The sequence below is a fragment of the Staurois parvus genome, unplaced genomic scaffold, assembly GCF_062004578.1.
Source record: "Staurois parvus isolate SC_StPar_1 unplaced genomic scaffold, SC_StPar_1.0 ptg000432l, whole genome shotgun sequence".
In the NCBI taxonomy this organism is placed as follows: domain Eukaryota; kingdom Metazoa; phylum Chordata; class Amphibia; order Anura; family Ranidae; genus Staurois; species Staurois parvus.
The window spans coordinates 7,551,950-7,571,558 of NW_028318228.1; the positions used below are offsets into that span (position 1 = coordinate 7,551,950).

Here is a 19,609-nt window from a genome sequence, read left to right on the forward strand (position 1 = left end):
GCTAGTGGTCTCAAATTGCAGTATATGGACCAGCATTTGCTCTTTAATAGCCTTGAACTGACCCTTGGGGCACAATCCCTTCCATTGGCCCTAAGGATGGAGCACAATTCCTCCCACTGACACCACTGATGGGGGTACTATTTTTCCCACTGATCCCAATGATGTAGCACAATTCCTCCCACTGATATAATTTATGGAACACTATTCCTCCCACTGTGCCTAACAATATTTATTTATTTATTTCAGGTACTTCTATAGCGCTGTCAATTTACACACATATATATTGAACATTCACATCAGTCCCTAACCCTCAAGGGGTGTACAATCTAAGGTCCCTAACTCACATTCATACATACACATATTAGGGCCAATTTAGACAGGATCCAATTAACCTACCAGCATGTCTTTGGAGTGTGCGAGGAAACCGGAGCACCCAGAGGAAACCCACGCAAGCACAGGGAGAACATGAAAACTCCATGCAGGAGGCGCCATGGTCCACTGTTAGAGCATAAATCCTCCCACTGATATTATTGAAGGGACACTATTCCTCCAGCTGAAACCACTTATGGTGGTACTATTTCTCCCACGGAACCCAATGATGGAGCACAATTCCACCCACTGATATTATTTATAGGGCACCATTCCTCCCACTGAGCCCAAAGACAGAGCACAAATCCTCCTCATGACACCATTGATGGGGCACTATTCCTTCCACTGAGTCCAACAATAGAGCACAAATCCTCTTCATGACAGCATTGATGGGGCACAATTTTTCCCACTGATATTATTGATGGGACACTATATCTACCAATGAGTCCAAGACAAGACAAGACAAAACTTTATTTTGAAAGTAATTTAAATGCAATTCACACCTTCAGCCATGTACTAGAGTTTTAACAGCATTACTTGCTCCAGACTTTTTGGCTGGGATTGAATAATGCTAATTAGAACACTTCTGAGAGGTAAATGGATATCCCCAAGGAAACTAAGGCTGGCCATACATTATACAATTTTCTTGAGAATTTTGCTTTAGATTTACCAAAAATCATATAATATGAGGTCAAAACTAAACATCACTTTCAATTATATCCAATTAGACAGGCCCTTGCACTACATAGTTGAAGGTAAATCTAAAGGAAAGTGGGCAGAAATTGGACAGAAAATTGTATAGATGAATGCTAGATGAATGAAAAAAAAGAAGACTCATCTATGGACAGCCAAAGAAAGCAAAAAATAGCCTGATATATGTTCTAACCATTTATTAAGATATATAAAAAATAGCTAAAGTTACAAATTAACTGAAATATGTTTCACCTTCCAACATTGCTTATAGGAGACCTTCTACATCCTGTGAAATAATTTACAATGGGAACATGGAAAATAACAACACAAACACTTCTTTCAGAAAGCAGAAAATTTTATTGGCAGCAGGATCAGCAAACAGTATTGATATGGAATGGAAGCATTTATAATAAATGGAAACAGTATTGTTCAAATACTAAAAAAACTATAATATACATAATAAAGGAAACTATGGCCAACGTTCAATTTTCAGAACCACGATAATGATGAAAGTGCCTCTACAGCCCAAAACTTTGTTTTTGTTAGTTTAGGATGGAGTGGAGAAAGGTTAAACATTGACTTTCATAGGTATTACATTGGTTAAAATTTATTTATAGCTAAAACTATTTTATTTGTTTTGGATGGAGATGCAACAGGAAGTGAGAGGAAATCTCTCCAAAGTGAGCAGAATTTCAAGCAGTTGTCACCAGAACAGGTGTCTGTATTGGAAGACTTACATTCATCTCTTTTTCTGGTGGCAACGTTAACATTTTTGGATTTCCCATCACCTCCGATCACCATCACCAAGACAAATAGGAAGGCAGAATCTATCTAGCTGAGATACAGAAAATGATACAATTTGACAAGGGTTCCAGTTCTTTCCTACTTTATCCAAAACCGGAAAAAAAAAATCTTTGGTCTCTATATACACTTTAAATAAAGTCAATAATAAAAATTAGATGAATTATATTTAAATGCAAGTAAAAAAAATGTAACATTTGAACTCTATTATAGTAATTAATTTATAATTCTGATGGAGCTTTTTGGATAAACATAGAAAGCGGCATGGAGGGGCTCAGTGAAGGTGGCAGTGAAGGTGTGGAGGTGTCTGACGGGTTTACACAGCTGGTAGAAGGACAGACGGCCAGAGTCATATTCCAAATAAATCCCAACATTCTTTAGAAACGATTTGGAATCTATATTTATCAAAGAGTTGTTGTGCCTGAGTTGAAGATTTGAAGGTGTTTGACTCAGGCTCCAGGATTTCTCATTACAGCCAATAAATGATTCATTTCCCGCAATCTTCCGATCTATGCTCTCAGAGGCCACCCCTATCAGCCATTCCTCTGCCTCACTTACATCCACTTCCCAGTAATGTGTCCCTGAAGTAAAACTTTGGATACTCAATACTTGGCAACATTTAAACCTTTTAGGACCTTCAGGCCTGTTGACACCAAGGTCAGTATGAACAGCCCTCTTCCGTTTCTTTGATAGTATAATGTTATCATTAGCCGTATTTATGTCCAATAAAATGTCAGATTTCTCCAACTTTAAAAATTGTCTTTTTGCCACCAGATCGCTCAGTTTGTGAGCAAAGATGCAAAGTCCACTTTGCAGCATGTGTAAGATGGCTCCTTCAGATATACATCCAGCAGTTTTGACGTCATTGGTTGTGTCCCCCATCTGGGGAAGAATGTCCTCTCTGTTTGGTGCCTTTTTCAACACAGTTATTGGATCATCAATATCGCACAATTCTTTCATTTGATTGATTGTCTTGGACAGCTCATCCTTCTGTTGCTCCAACTGCTGGATCAGATAAGAGACCGAATGTGAGATCGCTTTATTTTGTCTGCAGTTTTCCTTTAGGACTCTCTTCTCAACATCCTCCAGCTTTTTCCTGATTTTTCTAAACATCTTCTTGAATCTCTTGACAACAGCAGTTATTTTTCCGTTCTCTGCTGTCCTATGATTTTCCAGATTCTGAATTCTCCTCTGGATCTCCTGTCTCTCAAAGTCTAATGCATTTGTAGAATCTCTTAATCTCTCCTTTATCTTCTCAGAGGCCTCGTTTAGAAGGTCCACCTGGTGTCCTTTGTGGTCTCCAGCCACCCAACAAGACACACAGATAGAGGTACTGTCCTCCGAGCAGTAATATTTTAGGAGCTCCTTGTGTGTGGAGCATTTTACGTCCCCAAATGACGCAGTGGGTTCGGTTAACATGTGATGCGATGACTTACTGTGGTTGCGCAAGTGCTTATCACAAAATGAGGCCTCACAGTGCAGACACGTTTTCGAAGCTGGTGTAGGAGAATCGCAGTACATACACAAAACCTCTATATCCTCCTGGTGAGCAGATATGAAACACTCCATGATGTTACACAGCTTCTCCAGTGGATGGCGCTGTGTATATTGCTCTCTGCACTCCAGACAGGAATACTCTCCAAATGTTTCCTGGGAATCCAGCACAGTCACTATACAGTCCCAGCAGAAGTTATGGCCACATTTCAGAGATATGGGCTCCTTATAAAGGTTCAGGCAGATGGAGCAGTTTAGCTCCTCTCTCAGGTCAGCAGATGCCATTGAAGAGATGAAAATGTTCTTGTGAGAAGGACATTAACTGGTGATGGAATCTCAGCTCATGGGTCTTATACCTTGGGGTTGAAAGAGGTTCTTTGGAGGCCTTGTTATGCAAAGTGAGATCAGATGTCCTTGTAAAGTAAGACCCACCCTCCTCTAGTAACCCTTTATCTTCTGAGGACAGATTGTCTTGTACTTTGTTAGCCATTGATCAATGCAGGAATTCTTGAATTTACAGTGATACCCTTGATTGAAGAACTTGAGAAATTAAAAATTCAAGTTTTGGGACTTCTTAGATCCCATCCAAAGGCTTTATACACTTCTGAAAATGGTTTTGTCTTTGTTTATATTAATTACAGTCTGAGGAGGGACCTAAGTGGTTCTGACTGATTGTATCTTTAATCATTTAGGTTGCCTAGTACAGACGATGAGAAATTCAGACAAACGATCGTCCATCTTTTTTGCATGCTAGTCTCATATTGAAAATGAGAGGGTTACCTTAGCCACACTGAAAGGTTTTACCCCCTTCATAACCGGTGCAATTTTTTTGCTAGTTAGCATTGTGCTATTTAAACTGGCAATTGCGCGGGCATGCAAAACTGTACACAAATGACATTTATATCTTTTTTTTACACACAAATAGAGCTTTAGTTTGGTAGTATTTCATCACCACCGGGTTTTTTTTTTTATTATATAAATGTGTAAAAGTGTGTATTGATTGGTTCGTGTGAAAGTTATAGAGTCTACATACTACGGTATACAAATTTGAAAATTGATCAATCCCGATGTAGTGATTCATTTCTTAAGGCCCTTAAAATATCAGGACAGTACAAATATCCCTCGAATAACCCCTTTTTGGAAAGTACATGATCTGAGGTATTTAGTAAGAGGCATGGCGAGTTTTGTGAAATTGGTTGGAAAATGAAGAAATTAATTTTTTTTTTTAACTATTTTACATACTGTCACCGGTGCAGTATAGGGTCATCATAGGTGACAAAGACTGGTGACAATGTGAAAAAAAAAAATTTTTATAATATTTTTTCATTCAATTTTACTTTTTTTTTAACTGACGTGACAGTATGTTAAAAAAAAATCTTATAAACATTTTTTAAATAATTTTTCATGTAAGCTCTAACGAGCAGGGCCCTCTGATTCCTCTGATAACTATACTGTTTGCCCTCACACTGTAAAGCGCTGCGCAAACTGTTGGCGCTATATAAATCCTCTATAATAATAATAATAAATAATTTAATTTTTTTTACTTCTCTTTTTATCCAGCCCTTGGGCACTAGCCCTCTCATTGATATAAGGCAATATTCATACCACTGACAACAGATGAGGAATCATTCCTGCCACTGTGTCCATGGGAAGAATAGAGTCCCATTGTTAGTGGGAGGAATAGTGAACCATCATTTGACAGACCTAAATCTTGGAACACTATTCCTCCCACTGACAATGGGGCACAATTCCTCTGCCAACTATGGGGCACTATTCCTTCCACTGACACCAATGATAGAACTACTTCTCCTAAGCAGACATTTACTGACTGAGGCATTTTCTACTCCCACTAGTCAGTCCTGCCCCCCAAAAATCTGAAGAACCATACACTGGCTCATTCAGTCGGTCTCCAAATGTTCCAAAACAGTTTGTTGTCGGTTTTTGTTTTTCACATTAGTGACTGGGATCCTTTTACAATAAATCTCTAGATATCGAGAAGGTAGACAGTGCAACTTACTGAGTTTAGACATTTTAAATGTTCATCTTTATAAATTACTGATAACAATGTTTATCCTTTTTGAAAGGTAAACTTTAAAACTAATGTGTCATGTGTGGGTTTTTAAATAAAAAAACCTTCAAAATTGATACACTTTCATGTGTAAAAATGTACACTCTGCATTGACATATTACTAGATTACCATTCTGCTAGGGAAGACCTGTTTTTTTTTTATCACTGGTAGGTCTGTATTGTCCTCTATTTACATTACAAGGATTGTGAAGTACCACAGCTGATCATCTCCAGCATGGTGGTGGTTAGAGGAGGCCTTTGTCTCAGGTTATTATTATTATTATTATTACTACGAGTTTATATAGCGCCAAAGGGTTTGCTCAGCGCTGTACAATAGGGGGGACAATACATGGCACAGTACAACAACAACAAACAATGTACGAGGGGTAAGAGGGCCCTACTCTTACGAGCTTACAATCTAGGAGGGAGGGGGGAAAAGGTACAGTAGGAAGTGGCTGAGGGGGATGAAGTGGTGGGAGGAATGAGGGAGGATGGCCGTTAGGTGAGGGTGGGGTAGGCTTCCCTGAAGAGATGGGTTTTGATACACTTTCATGTGTAAAAATGGTGAAAAGATTTGCTGTAGCTCTGCATTGACATATTACTAGATTACCATTCTGCTAGGGAAGACCTGTTTTTTTATCACTGGTAGGTCTGTATTGTCCTCTATTTACATTACAAGGATTGTGAAGGACCACAGCTGATCATCTCCAGCATGGTGGTGATTAGAGGAGGCCTTTGTCTCAGGTTGGATGCTCTTCAGTCCTCCTAACTGAAAATTACAAAAGTACATTGGAACATCCACATGCCAATCTGCTCTGAAAACTATCTTCTTGCCTTAAACCTAGTACACACTACTAGGGGTTTTTGTTTTACCCAGAGGGCTGAATGAAAATGGACAGCTCAAAAGGAGCTGCTGTACTATCTGTTAGCACAGCAATCTCCCCTGCTATGCTGAGAGTTCTGATTGGGAGCTGATTGGCAGACCTTTTGCAGGTCATGCCCCTGACCAGCTGATTGCTAGTATGTTGGACCGGCTTCCATAGACAAGAGCTGAATGTCAGCTAATTTCTATTGAACCAGTCCATGCTGCTCGACATTTGGCCTGTGTACTAGGCTTCAGGAGAGTTTTAAAATACATATAGTTCATGTTTTGTTTTTAATTTAATCAAGCATCCAACAATTCTTTTCCTCTTCATCCTAGTAATTTAGCAAGAATTCACACTTCCAGGTATGTAGCTTAAAGAGTAAAGTCATCTATAGACGGTTCAAATCTCAGCCAGTCCCTGCTGAACCAGTCAAGATTTAAACCATGTATGGACAGGCTGAATCAACCCAAGCTGATCAACTTTTGGTACAAATAGTTGGTTTCTTGATTAAATTAATAAAAAAACTAACAATTCTTTTTCTCCTTATCCTAGTAATTTAGCAACAATTCACACTTCCAGGTATGTAGCTCAAAGAGTAAAGTCTAGATGGTTCAAATCTCAGCCAGTCCCTGCTGAACCAGTAAAGATGTATGGGCAGGCTGAATCAACCCAAGTTGATCTACGTTTGGTACAACCAGCCTGTTGAGTTTTACATGCAATTATTGCTACTGGTTATTATAGCTGCTAGTAATCTCTCTTCTCTGGGCAGGGATGGCTTCCTCAGCCATGAGAACACAATAGCTCTGCACGAGAGATTCCCCTATGATGCTAATTGTTGATTGCTAATGTGACATTGCCAATTTGTTATTTCAATAGTATCTGTATAATTTATGGCTTGTAGATATTATGGAATATACTTCAGACACCTTATCACTTAAACCGTGAAAACTGCGAATGCATGCGTCTGTACCAACAATTACGACAACCAGTCAGAAAAATGAATCAAATCCCCCCCCCCCGGATATGGATATATTCACATAAGGGGTGTAAAGAACCCCCCCACCAGTAGGTATCTGTCAAAACGAAGTGTCCATTTGCAACTTTAGGGATTGAGCTCGGTTCACAATACGGCAACTTGTCAGGTGACTTTAGAATGGGTTCTGTGCCTTGTCATGCAACTTTGTATCCAACCTAAAATTTTCACTGACTTAAAAAAAGGGGTTTCTGCAGTACTTTGATGTGATGTTCTTGTAATTTGAGTGCCGTAGAGTGTGAAGTTGCATGAAAGTGACATCAAAGTCGCGCTGGAAATAGCAATATTCTTAAAAATAAAATATAATAATATAATAAAAGAATTCTTCCCACTGACACCATTGATGGGGCACTATTGCACCTACTGATTCCAATGATTACATTGTTTACTCCCTCTGACACAGAGCATTTTCTACTCCCAAAGGTCACAGTCGCCCAGGGGTGGACTGACAACTCATGGGGCCCCCGGGCAATAGGGGATCATGGGGCCCCTGTGTCCTCACCCACACCCAAAAAAGCCTATGAAAAAGGTACCAGGGGCATCTCATGGGGCCCCCTACTGACCCAGGGCCCTTGGGCAGTGCCCGAGTTCCCTAATGGTCATTCTGCCCCTGCATTCGCCCTCTCCTATGCTGCAATAGGCAATGGATGGGGGTGTATACATGCCACAGTCAGGATTCTTTGCATCACTCAGCAAAGTTTCAGAAAGCCCACGCAATACTACACATTCAAGCAAATAGGGAAGCACCACGAATGCTTTGCAGTTGCATGCAATACACAAGGTTGGGGAGCATTTGTTGGTAAAAAAGGGGTGAAAATAGGTGTTGAGGAGGCATCATATCGCTTCCTCACTGCCTGTCAGTAGCCTCCTAAGCGCAATCCGAAAGCAGATCGGGCTATACGCATGTCTAAATCTACCCAAAGGGATGTATCACTATTTCTTGGCCATCATTATGCACAGTATGTCGGTTTAATACCTTGTTATACTCTTTAGCATTTATTTGCTTTATTATGCCTTTAAAAAAATTTAAATAGAAATTATTTGAAAATAAATCTACCCTAAGGGAACCCTAGATGATTTGACTTTCTTTCCTTCCACCATACAACCGTACAAGCAGGGTATGATGGAGCACAGGTCCTCCCACTCATATTATTTATGGAGCACTATTCCTTCCATAGAGCCCAACAAAAGAGCATAAAACCTCCCACAAATACCATTTATAGGGCACTATTCCCCCCCACTGATCCCAATGATTGAGCACAGTTCCTCCCACTGATATAATTTATGGGGCACGATTCCTCCCATAGAGCCCAACAATAGAGCATAAATCCTTCCGTAAATACCATTGATGGGGCACTATTCCCCCCCACTGATCCCGATGATAGAGCACAGTTCTTCCCGCTGATATTATTTATGGGGCACTATTCCTCCCACTGATACCATTGATGGGACACTATTTCCTCCACTGATATTATTGGAAGAGCACTATTCCCCCCACTGATCCCACGATGGAGCACGATTCCTCCAAATGATGCCATTGATGGGACACTCTATCCCCCACTGAATCCAAAGAACAGCACAATTCTTCCCACTAACAATAATGATGGGTCACAATCTCTTCCACAGACTCCATTGATGAGGCACTATTCCTGTCATCAGAACACAATGCTTACTACTAGCGGCTATAGTTGCTGGCAGTAATTGTATGTAAAAGTGTGGCTGGTTGTACACAAGTTGATCGAATGTCTGGCAGAATTTCAGACCATATACGGCTGGTTTAGGAGTCAAAGATTCAATATATTACCTGTTGGGGCCCTTTCAGACTGATGTGCTTTTGATGCTTTCCCATTGACTTACATGGGAAGCTGCTTTTTTTGGTGTGCTTTTGAAAAACGACACCAAAAAAGCCCCCTTCCATTTTAAGACAATGGAGCATGCAGGACTTTTCAAAGCTTATAGCACCTCCAGTGTGAACAGTTACATAGGACTTAAAGGGGAATAGTTTTCATACAGTTTTGTGACCATGAAAAAAAAAAAAGAGTGGCAAAAGCACACCAGTCTAAAAGGGGCCTGAAATGAAAATGAAGATAAGTTGTGTTGAAATCAACAGTATTTTACATGAAAGCTTGCATGCATATCTCAGGATTAGCAGGAGGAAGGTGGATAGCATGATTTATGAGTTTACATTTCTAATTATATGGATTTAATTTTGTATATTTTTATATGAGCTATCGTTGTAAAAGAGATATTCATACAATCAGGGCCGTGGATAAGGGGGTACCACCAGTCCTCCTGTACAGGGCCCAGGCCTGCAGGGAGGCTCAGGCAGCTGGGTGAATCGGATATGTGCAGGAAGGGTGAACGGGGAAATTACTGGAACCAATCCCCTGTATGGCTCTCTCTGCAGCAGCTGAAAACTGGGTTCTGCTCCTGGCTGGCTCTCAGTTGCTGCGGAGAGAAATATACAGGGGATCGGTTACTGTAATTTACAAGCCCCTTCCATTTCTGAATGAACACAATCTTTACTGCTCTCTTGTTGTGTTCATTCATAACTGAAGCATACAGTAGTAAACTGGTTTGTAGTGTGGGGATGGGGGGGGCTGTTTTGTTGGCTGTATGGGGCCCTGTGGTTTGGGGGGGGCCCTGTCAGGTTGGCTGTAAGGGGCCCCGTGGTTTCTAACAGCAGCCCTGCATACAATTAGAAAAGCAACTACTAAAGTAGCAGTTTAATGAACACAGCTTGTCTCCTTCTCTCTGTATTGATGCTGGATATGCTGGTGAACACCAGTGTACGGAGACAACTTAAGTGAACCTCAAATGTATATTTTATAACTTTTAGATTACATTTTGTCTAATGCGATTTTTGACTAAAAAATTATTTTTGTTATGGGTGAAATTGTGTGAAAGTGGCAGGGAAGGATTGAAAAATGAAAAATACTAGGACGTCACGGGCCGCAATAAAGAGAAATGAAACTACTACCTTGATTTTTAGACTTTGAAAAAAAATTATTGGGAAAAAAAATGTTTATTTTTGGCACATTTCATACTTTTCACAGCATATTGATCCCCAAACCATTCCCTGCGGTTTTGCCGAAGCACATTTATTTATTCAATTCTTTTCATAATTTGGTATGAAAGAATTTGGGCAGTGTGCAAGACACCCTAGTTTATATCGGGGAACTCGTGTTTTGTTTTTTTTATTAAAACCGAGGAACTCCTGTTTACATATTTTTGTAGTATTTGCATTTATTTTTTATATTTCCATGGTACATGTGTTCTGTTCGGTTGATTACATTATAAACATTATGTTTCTTTACCTGGGTCAAGTTTGCTAATGGCTCAGCTTGAGTTCTCGGATAGGTTGTATTATTCCATTGGGACTGGTGTACTGATTTTTTGTTTGTTTGGGGGCGTTGAATGTTTTAAGCATTTTTTTCTGTGGGTTGTATTCAGGGCTTTTTTTCTCAGCAAATAGGTGCAAGAACAACCCCCTTCTGAGTCACCCCTTGTTTCTGCCCACCTGCCTACCTTCGAGCACCGTCCCATGGTTCCTACCCTTACCCACCTCCCTGTACTGCTCCTTTTAGAGAATACAGAGCCAATTATCCTTTTGTATGGAATTTATTGGTTCCAAGAAAAGCAATAAAATAGATCCCCTGCAGCCAGCAACAATAGCCCCACTCCAGCAACAGTAGATTCCATCAGCAACAATGGACCCCTGTCACAAAATACCAGCAACAGTAGATTCCATCAGCAACAATGGACCCCCGCCACAAAATACCAGCCCAACAGCAACAACAGATCTTTCCTCAACAGCAAATCCCTTCCAACAAGAATTGACCTCCCAGCAACAATAGATTCCTCCCCAGCAACAATAGGCCACCATGCAAAAAATATATCCCGTCCAGTGACAATAGATCCCCCAGCAGCCAGTATCAATAGACCCTTCCAGCACACCCCAGCACCACTTGCCATTACATACATTCAGTGATAGAAGTGCAGGAACTGGGTTCCCACTGAAAAAAAGCCCTGGTTGTGTTTGTAGGATATTTTACAATTTTGTGGTGTTTTGTGATTTCTAATAAAGTTGTGTTTTCATATATCTTTTTGTTATGTTTTTATTGATAAAATAAATATCCGCACCACAATGGGTCTAGCCATTCTCTACTCTATCCAATATTTTAGAAAAAATGTGGGCTATACATATTACTTATTATTAAAATTGCCCTTCTGTTAACATTTAATTAAAAAAACATTAGCAATGTCCCTGGATGTTTGGATTGGAGTTGTTTTAACTATTTATTGAAGCTCTCTATTGTTGCCATATCACTATAACATTACCATGTCTGTACTGAAAATCAGATTTACAACCAGCTGGTCTGTATTATTTACATCACATAGATTCTGAATGGCCACTCCTGACCCTATGGTAGGTGGTTAGGTGGGGCCATTGACTTTGGCTGGACTCTATTCAAGTCAACCTGACACAGAGCTTATCTCCCAGCTGGAGACTAAACAATGCACTTGGACCTCTCCCAAACCAGCCTGGAGCCATTTTTTTCTGCAGATATCTTTAAACATTGTAACACAAAGTTTTAAAGAATTGCTTATTTTTGTGTTTTTCATTGCATCAACAAGTATATTTTTCAAACATTACAGAATACATGATCCATGTTATAATTTTAGAAAACCTGTAATATTATATTTGAAAAGCATACCGGCTATCTATGCAAAACACATTAATTTTAGCCTGTCATTGGCCTCCTTTTTTTTCTTTACACAAATGTATTATTTAGACTGGGAAAAAAAGAAGTCTTAGGCCCCATTCACACAAGGATGTTGTTTTTGACACTGCGATTTTTCCTCATGATTCAAAAATGTCCTAGTGTGAATGAGGCCTTAAGCTGGCCATACATGGATCAAAATTCAGCTGTTTCAGCAGGGACTGGCCGAATTTCAATCCATGTATGGGCAGGTTGGTTGTACACAACTGGATCTATAGGGCACCATTTTTCCCACTGAGCCCAAAGACAGAGCACAAATCCTCCCCATGACACCATTGATGGGGCACTATTTCTCCCACTGATATTATTGATAGGGCACTATTCCTCCCACTGAGTCCAATGATAGAGAACAAATCCTCCTCATGACACCATTGATGGGCCACTATTTCCTCCTCCAATATTTTTGATGGGGCACTATTTCTCCCACTGAGTCCAACAATAGAGCATAAATCCTTCTTATGACACCATTGATGGGGCACAATTTCTCCCACTGATACCATTGATGGGACACTATATCTACCGATGAGCCCATCCAAGCAGCACAATTCCTTCTACTGAACCTAATATGATAACCTAATGTGATAGGGCACAATCCCACTGACACCATTGATGTGGCACTATTCCTCCCACTCAGCCCAATGATGGAACACATCTCTTCCTAATGTCACCATTGATGGAGGGTACTGTTTCTCCCACTGAGCCCAAGGATGGGGCACAATTCCTCCTACCGACACCATTGATAGGGTGCTATTCCACTGAGACCAACAATGGGGCAAAATTACTCTCACTGACACAATTGATGGGGGCACTCTTCATCCCACTGAGCCCGATAATAGGGCACAATTTTCCCCACTGACACTAACCAACTCTGGCCAATATTTTACTCCCACACACCACTGAGCCGGGATTGTTTACTCCCACTGATACCCGATGATGGGGCATTTGCTACTCTCGCTGTCCAAAGCCTAGTCCCTAAAGTCTGGAGAGTAATGAACTGATCCTCTGTTTAGAACGTTTAAAAACCCCTGACATATACAGATTGTTTGTGTGTTGTTTAGCATTTTTACAAATGTAATGCATTTTAAAGGAAACCTGTAATGACAGAAATATAAATTCAGCCATAAGCATCTTCCTTAGCTTCAGCCTTAAGCTGGCAATAGAGGGATAGAAATTTGCCCGGTTCAGCAGGAACCGCCTGAATTTCAGTCCATCTATGGGCGGACTGGTTGTACTAAAGTCACTCTATAAATCGACTTCAGTACAACCAGCCTGTCAGGTTTTTTTTTTTTTGCCCAATCACTACCAGAGGCTACAAGCCAATGGCAGTGATTATTATTTTTTGTATAAAAAATTCATGTTGACATATATTTTTACAAATATTTGTAAATGCATTCCAAAAATGTAGATTTGTATTTTTAAAGACATACAGTATATTTGAAATGTATTTTTAAAAATATTTTGTAATAAAAACGCATTTCAACATGCAGTATATATATATTTATTGAAATACATTTTTAAATTTATTGAATATGGCCAAATTTGTAGTATTTCAAATACATAGCAATATATTTGGGAAGAATATTTTTAAAATATATTTCAAATATATTTTTCTTCCATGTGGGGATACAACCTGTCACCAGATATAATTCTATCTGATTTTGAAAGTAATTTAAATGCAATTTACACCTTCAGCCATGTCCTAAAGTTTTAACATCATTACCTGCTCCAGACTTTTTGGCTGGGATTGAATAATGCTAATTAGAACAGGCTGTTCACACTTTCTGAGAGGTAATTGGATATCCCCAAGGAAATGAAGGCTGGCCATACATTATACAATTTTCTTGAGATTTTTGGTTTAGATTTACCAAAAACCATATAATAAACCATTCCTTAAGAAATATAAAAAATAGCTAAAGTTACAAATTAACTGAAATATGTTTCACCTTCCAACATTGCTTACTAGGAGACCTTCTACATCCTGTGAAATAATTTACAATAGGAACATGGAACATAACGACACAAACACTTCTTTCAGAAAGCAGAAAGGTTTATTGGCAGCAGGATCAGCAAACAGTATTGATATGGAATGGAAGCATTTATAATAAATGGAAACAGTATTGTTCAAATACTAAAAAAACTATAATATACATAATAAAGGAAACTATGGCCAACGTTAAATTTTCAGAACCACGATAATGATGAAAGTGCCTCTACAGCCCAAACATTTTTTTTTGTTAGTTGAGGATCGAGTGGAGAAATGTTAAACATTGACTTTCATAGGTATTACATTGGTTAAAATTTATTTATAGCTAAAACTATTTTATTTGTTTTGGATGGAGATGCAACAGGAAGTGAGAGGAAATCTCTCCAAAGTGAGCAGAATTTCAAGCAGTTGTCACCAGAACAGGTGTCTGTATTGGAAGACTTACATTCATCTCTTTTTCTGGTGGCAACATTAACATTTTTGGATTTCCCATCACCTCCGATCACCATCACCAAGACAAATAGACAAATAGAAAATGATACAATTTGACAAGGGTTCCAATCCTTTCCTACTTTATCCAAAACTGGAACAAAAAATCTTTGCACTCTATCTACACTTTAAATAAAGTCAATAATAAAAATGAGATGAATTATTTTTAAATGCAATTAAAAAACATTAACATTTGAACTCTATTATGGTAATTAATTTATAATTCTGATGGAGCTTTTTGGATAAACATAGAAAGCGGCATGGAGGGGCTCAGTGAAGGTGGCAGTGAAGGTGTGGAGGTGTCTGACGGGTTTACACAGCTGGTAGAAGGACAGACGGCCAGAGTCATATTCCAAATAAATCCCAACATTCTTTAGAAATGATTTGGAGTCTATATTTATCAAAGAGTTGTTGTGCCTGAGTTGAAGATTTGAAGGTGTTTGACTCAGGCTCCAGGATTTCTCATTACAGCCAATAAATGATTCATTTCCCCCAATCTTCCGATCTATGCTCTCAGAGGCCACCCCTAACAGCCATTCCTCTGCCTCACTTACATCCACTTCCCAGTAATGTGTCCCTGAAGTAAAACTTTGGATACTCAATACTTGGCAACATTTAAACCTTTTAGGACCTTCAGGCCTGTTGACACCAAGGTCAGTATGAACAGCCCTCTTCCTTTTCTTTGATAGTATAATGTTATCATTAGCCGTATTTATGTCCAATAAAATGTCAGATTTCTCCAACTTTAAAAATTGTCTTTTTGCCACCAGATCGCTCAGTTTGTGAGCAAAGATGCAAAGTCCACTTTGCAGCATGTGTAAGATGGCTCCTTCAGATATACATCCAGCAGTTTTGACGTCATTGGTTGTGTCCCCCATCTGGGGAAGAATGTCCTCTCTGTTTGGTGCCTTTTTCAACACAGTTATTGGATCATCAATATCGCACAATTCTTTCATTTGATTGATGGTCTTGGACAGCTCATCCTTCTGTTGCTCCAACTGCTGGATCAGATAAGAGACCGAATGTGAGATCGCTTTATTTTGTCTGCAGTTTTCCTTTAGGACTCTCTTCTCAACATCCTCCAGCTTTTTCCTGATTTTTCTAAACATCTTCTTGAATCTCTTGACAACAGCAGTTATTTTTCCGTTCTCTGCTGTCCTATGATTTTCCAGATTCTGAATTCTCCTCTGGATCTCCTGTCTCTCAAAGTCTAATGCATTTGTAGAATCTCTTAATCCCTCCTTTATCTTTTCAGAGGCCTCATTTAGAAGGTCCACCTGGTGTCCTTTGTGGTCTCCAGCCACCCAACAAGACACACAGATAGAGGTATTGTCCTCCGAGCAGTAACATTTTAGGAGCTCCTTGTGTGTGGAGCATTTTACGTCCCCAAATGACGCGGTGGGTTCGGTTAACATGTGATGCGATGACTTGCTGTGGTTGCTCAAGTGCTTATCACAAAATGAGGCCTCACAGTGCAGACACATTTTCGAAGCTGGTGTAGGAGAATCGCAGTATGTACACAAGACCTCTGTGTCCTCCTGGTGAGCAGATATGAAACACTCCATGATGTTACACAGCTTCTCCAGTGGATGGCGCTGTGTATATTGCTCTCTGCACTCCGGACAGGAATACTCTCCAGATGTTTCCTGGGAATCCAGCACAGTCACTATACAGTCCCAGCAGAAGTTATGGCCACATTTCAGAGATATGGGCTCCTTATAAAGGTTCAGGCAGGTGGAGCAGTTTAGCTCCTCTCTCAGGTCAGCAGATGCCATTGAAGAGGTGACAATGATCTTGTGAGAAGGACATTAACTGGTGATGGAATCTCAGCTCATGGGTCTTATAGCTTGGGGTTGAAAGAGGTTCTTTGGAGGCCTTGTTATGCAAAGTGACATCAGATGTCCTTGTAAAGTAAGACCCACCCTCCTCTAGTAACCCTTTATCTGCTGAGGACAGATTGTCTTGTACTTTGTTAGCCATTGATCAATGCAGGAATTCTTGAATTTACAGTGATACCCTTGATTGAAGAACTTGAGAAATTAAAACTTCAAGTTTTGGGACTTCTTAGATCCCATCTTTAGGCTTTATACACTTCTGAAAATGGTTTTGTCTTTCTTTATATTATTATAGCCTGAGGAGAGACCTAAGTGGTTCTGACAGATTGTATCTTTAATCATTTAAGTTACCTAGTACAGATGATGAGAAATTCAGATAAACGATTGGCTGTCTTTTTTGCATGCTAGTCTCATATCGAAAATAAAAGGGTTACTTTAGCCACACCGAAAGGTTTTACCCCCTTCATAACCAGGGCAATTTTTTTGCTACTTAGCACTGTGCTATTTAAACTGGCAATTGCGCGGGCATGCAAAACTGTACACAAATGACATTTATACCTTTTTTTTTACACACAAATAGAGTTTTAGTTTGGTGGTATTTCATTACCACCGGGTTTTGTTTTATTATATAAATTTAAAAAGACCAAAAATTGTGAAATAAAACAATATTTTCTACTTTCTATTATAAAACATATCTTCATAAATTTAAGCCAAAATGTATTCTGCTACAAGTCTTTGGTAAAAAAAAAAAAAAGAAAAAATCCCAATAAGTGTGTATTGATTGGTTCATGTGAAAGTTATAGTCTACAAACTATGGTATACAAATTTGAAAATTGATCAATCCCGATGTACTGATTCATTTCTTAAGGCCCTTAAAATATCAGTACAGTACAAATATCCTTCGAATAACCCCTTTTTGGAAAGTAGACGGTCTGAGGTATTTAGTAAGAGGCATGGCGAGTTTTGTGAAATTGGTTGGAAAATGAAGAAATTCATTTTTTTTTAACTATTTTACATACTGTCACCGGTGCAGTATAGGGTCATCATAGGTGACAAAGACTGGTGACAATGTGAAAAAAAAACATTTTTATAGTATTTTTTCATTCAATTTTACTTTTTTTTTAACTGACTGGTGACAGTATGTTAAAAAAAAAATCTTATAAATTTTTTAAAATAATTTTTCATGTAAGCTCTAATGAGCAGGGCCCTCTGATTCCTCTGATAACTATACTGTTTGCCCTCACACTGTAAAGCGCTGCGCAAACTGTTGGCGCTATATAAATCCTCTATAAAAATAATAATAAATAATTTAATTTTTTTTACTTTTTTAATTCTTTTTTTATTTAGCCCTTGGGCACTAGCCCTCCCATTGATATAAGGCAATATTCATACCACTGACAACAGATGAGGAATCATTCCTGCCACTGTGTCCATGGGAAGAATAGAGTCCCATTGTTAGTGGGAGGAATAGTGAACCATCATTTGACAGACCTAAATCTTGGAACACTATTCCTCCCACTGACAATGGGACACAATTCCTCTGCCAACTATGGGGCACTATTCCTCCCACTGACACCAATGATAGAACTACTTCTCCTAAGCAGACATTTACTGACTGAGGCATTTTCTACTCCCACTAGTCAGTCCTGCCCCCCAAAAATCTGAAGAAGCATACACTGGCTCATTCAGTCGGTCTCCAAATGTTCCAAAACAGTTTGTTGTCGGTTTTTGTTTTTCACATTAGTGACTGGGATCCTTTTACAATAAATCTCTAGATATCGAGAAGGTAGACAGTGCAACTTACTGAGTTTAGACATTTTAAATGCTGATCTGTTGTAAATTACTGATAACAATGTTTATCCTTTTTGAAAGGTAAACTTTAAAACTAATGTGTCATGTGTTTAAATAAAAAAAACCTTCAAAATTGATACACTTTCATGTGTAAAAATGGTGAAAAGATTTGCTGTAGCTCTGCATTGACATATTACTAGATTACCATTCTGCTAGGGAAGACCTGTTTTTTTATCACTGGTAGGTCTGTATTGTCCTCTATTTACATTACAAGGATTGTGAAGGACCACAGCTGATCATCTCCAGCATGTTGGTGATTAGAGGAGGCGTTTGTCTCAGGTTGGATGCTCTTCAGTCATCCTAACTGAAAATTACAAAAGTACATTGGAACATCCACATGCCAATTTGCACTGAAAACTATCTTCTTGCCTTAAACCTAGTACACACTACTAGGGGTTTTTGTTCTACCCAGAGGGCTGAATGAAAATGGACAGCTCAAAAGGAGCTGCTGTACTATCTGTTAGCACAGCAATCTCCCCTGCTATGCTGAGAGTTCTGATTGGGAGCTGATTGGCAGACCTTTTGCAGGTCATGCCCCTGACCAGCTGATCGCTAGTATGTTGGACCGGCTTCCATAGACAAGAGCTGAATGTCAGCTAATTTCTATTGAACCAGTCCATGCCGCTCGACATTTGGCCTGTGTACTAGGCTTTAGGAGAGTTTTAAAATACATATAGTTCATGTTTTGTTTTTAATTTAATCAAGCATCCAACAATTCTTTTCCTCTTCATCCTAGTAATTTACACTTCCAGGTATGTAGTTCAAAGAGTAAAGTCATCTATAGACGGTTCAAATCTCAGCCAGTCCCTGCTGAACCAGTCAAGATTTAAACCATGTATGGGCATGCTGAACCAACCCAAGTTGATCAACTTTTGGTACAACCAGCCTGTTGAGTTTTACATGCAATTATTGCTACTGGTTATTATAGCTGCTAGTAATCTCTCTTCTCTGGGCAGGGATGGCTTCCTCAGCCATGAGAACACAATAGCTCTGCACGAGAGATTCCCCTATGATGCTGTTGATGGGATAATGGAGCGATTTTCTTTCCTGTAAACAGTGGTTGCAGGAAAAAAAAATACACAGTCTATGGGTGGCTTTACAACTGACCCAGTTTTCCTGGCCTGGATTGGATTATGTCCTTTGGAACAGGATGCTCACACCTTTCGTGGTTGATTAACAAGACTTCTGCTTTCCCATCTCAGAAAGGACTTTTTTTTGTATGTAGGCAGACATACCCCTTCCCATGCCCTAAATTACATAGACAATAATATGGAGAATGGATGAACTTTAAAATTGTTTATTTTGACCTGGGCTCTAGACCTCCTTTACAAAAAAAAAAAGA

The 19,609-nt window shown here is 39.3% G+C and overlaps 2 protein-coding genes across 2 annotated transcripts; both read right to left on the bottom strand.

Moving 5' to 3' along the window:
• Nucleotides 1–2,036: 2,036 nt before the first annotated feature.
• On the bottom strand, nt 2,037–3,642 carry LOC149454374 (tripartite motif-containing protein 6-like). Its single transcript, XM_089687604.1, has one exon. It carries the CDS (start codon nt 3,640–3,642, stop codon nt 2,080–2,082), a length of 1,563 nt encoding a protein of 520 aa, XP_089543730.1. The 3' UTR covers nt 2,037–2,079.
• An 11,151-nt stretch (nt 3,643–14,793) lies between these two features.
• Nucleotides 14,794–16,356, bottom strand: LOC149454375 (tripartite motif-containing protein 6-like). Its single transcript, XM_089687605.1, has one exon. The coding sequence runs from the start codon at nt 16,354–16,356 to the stop codon at nt 14,794–14,796; it is 1,563 nt and encodes a 520-aa protein (XP_089543731.1).
• Between the last annotated feature and the right edge of the window lie 3,253 nt (nt 16,357–19,609).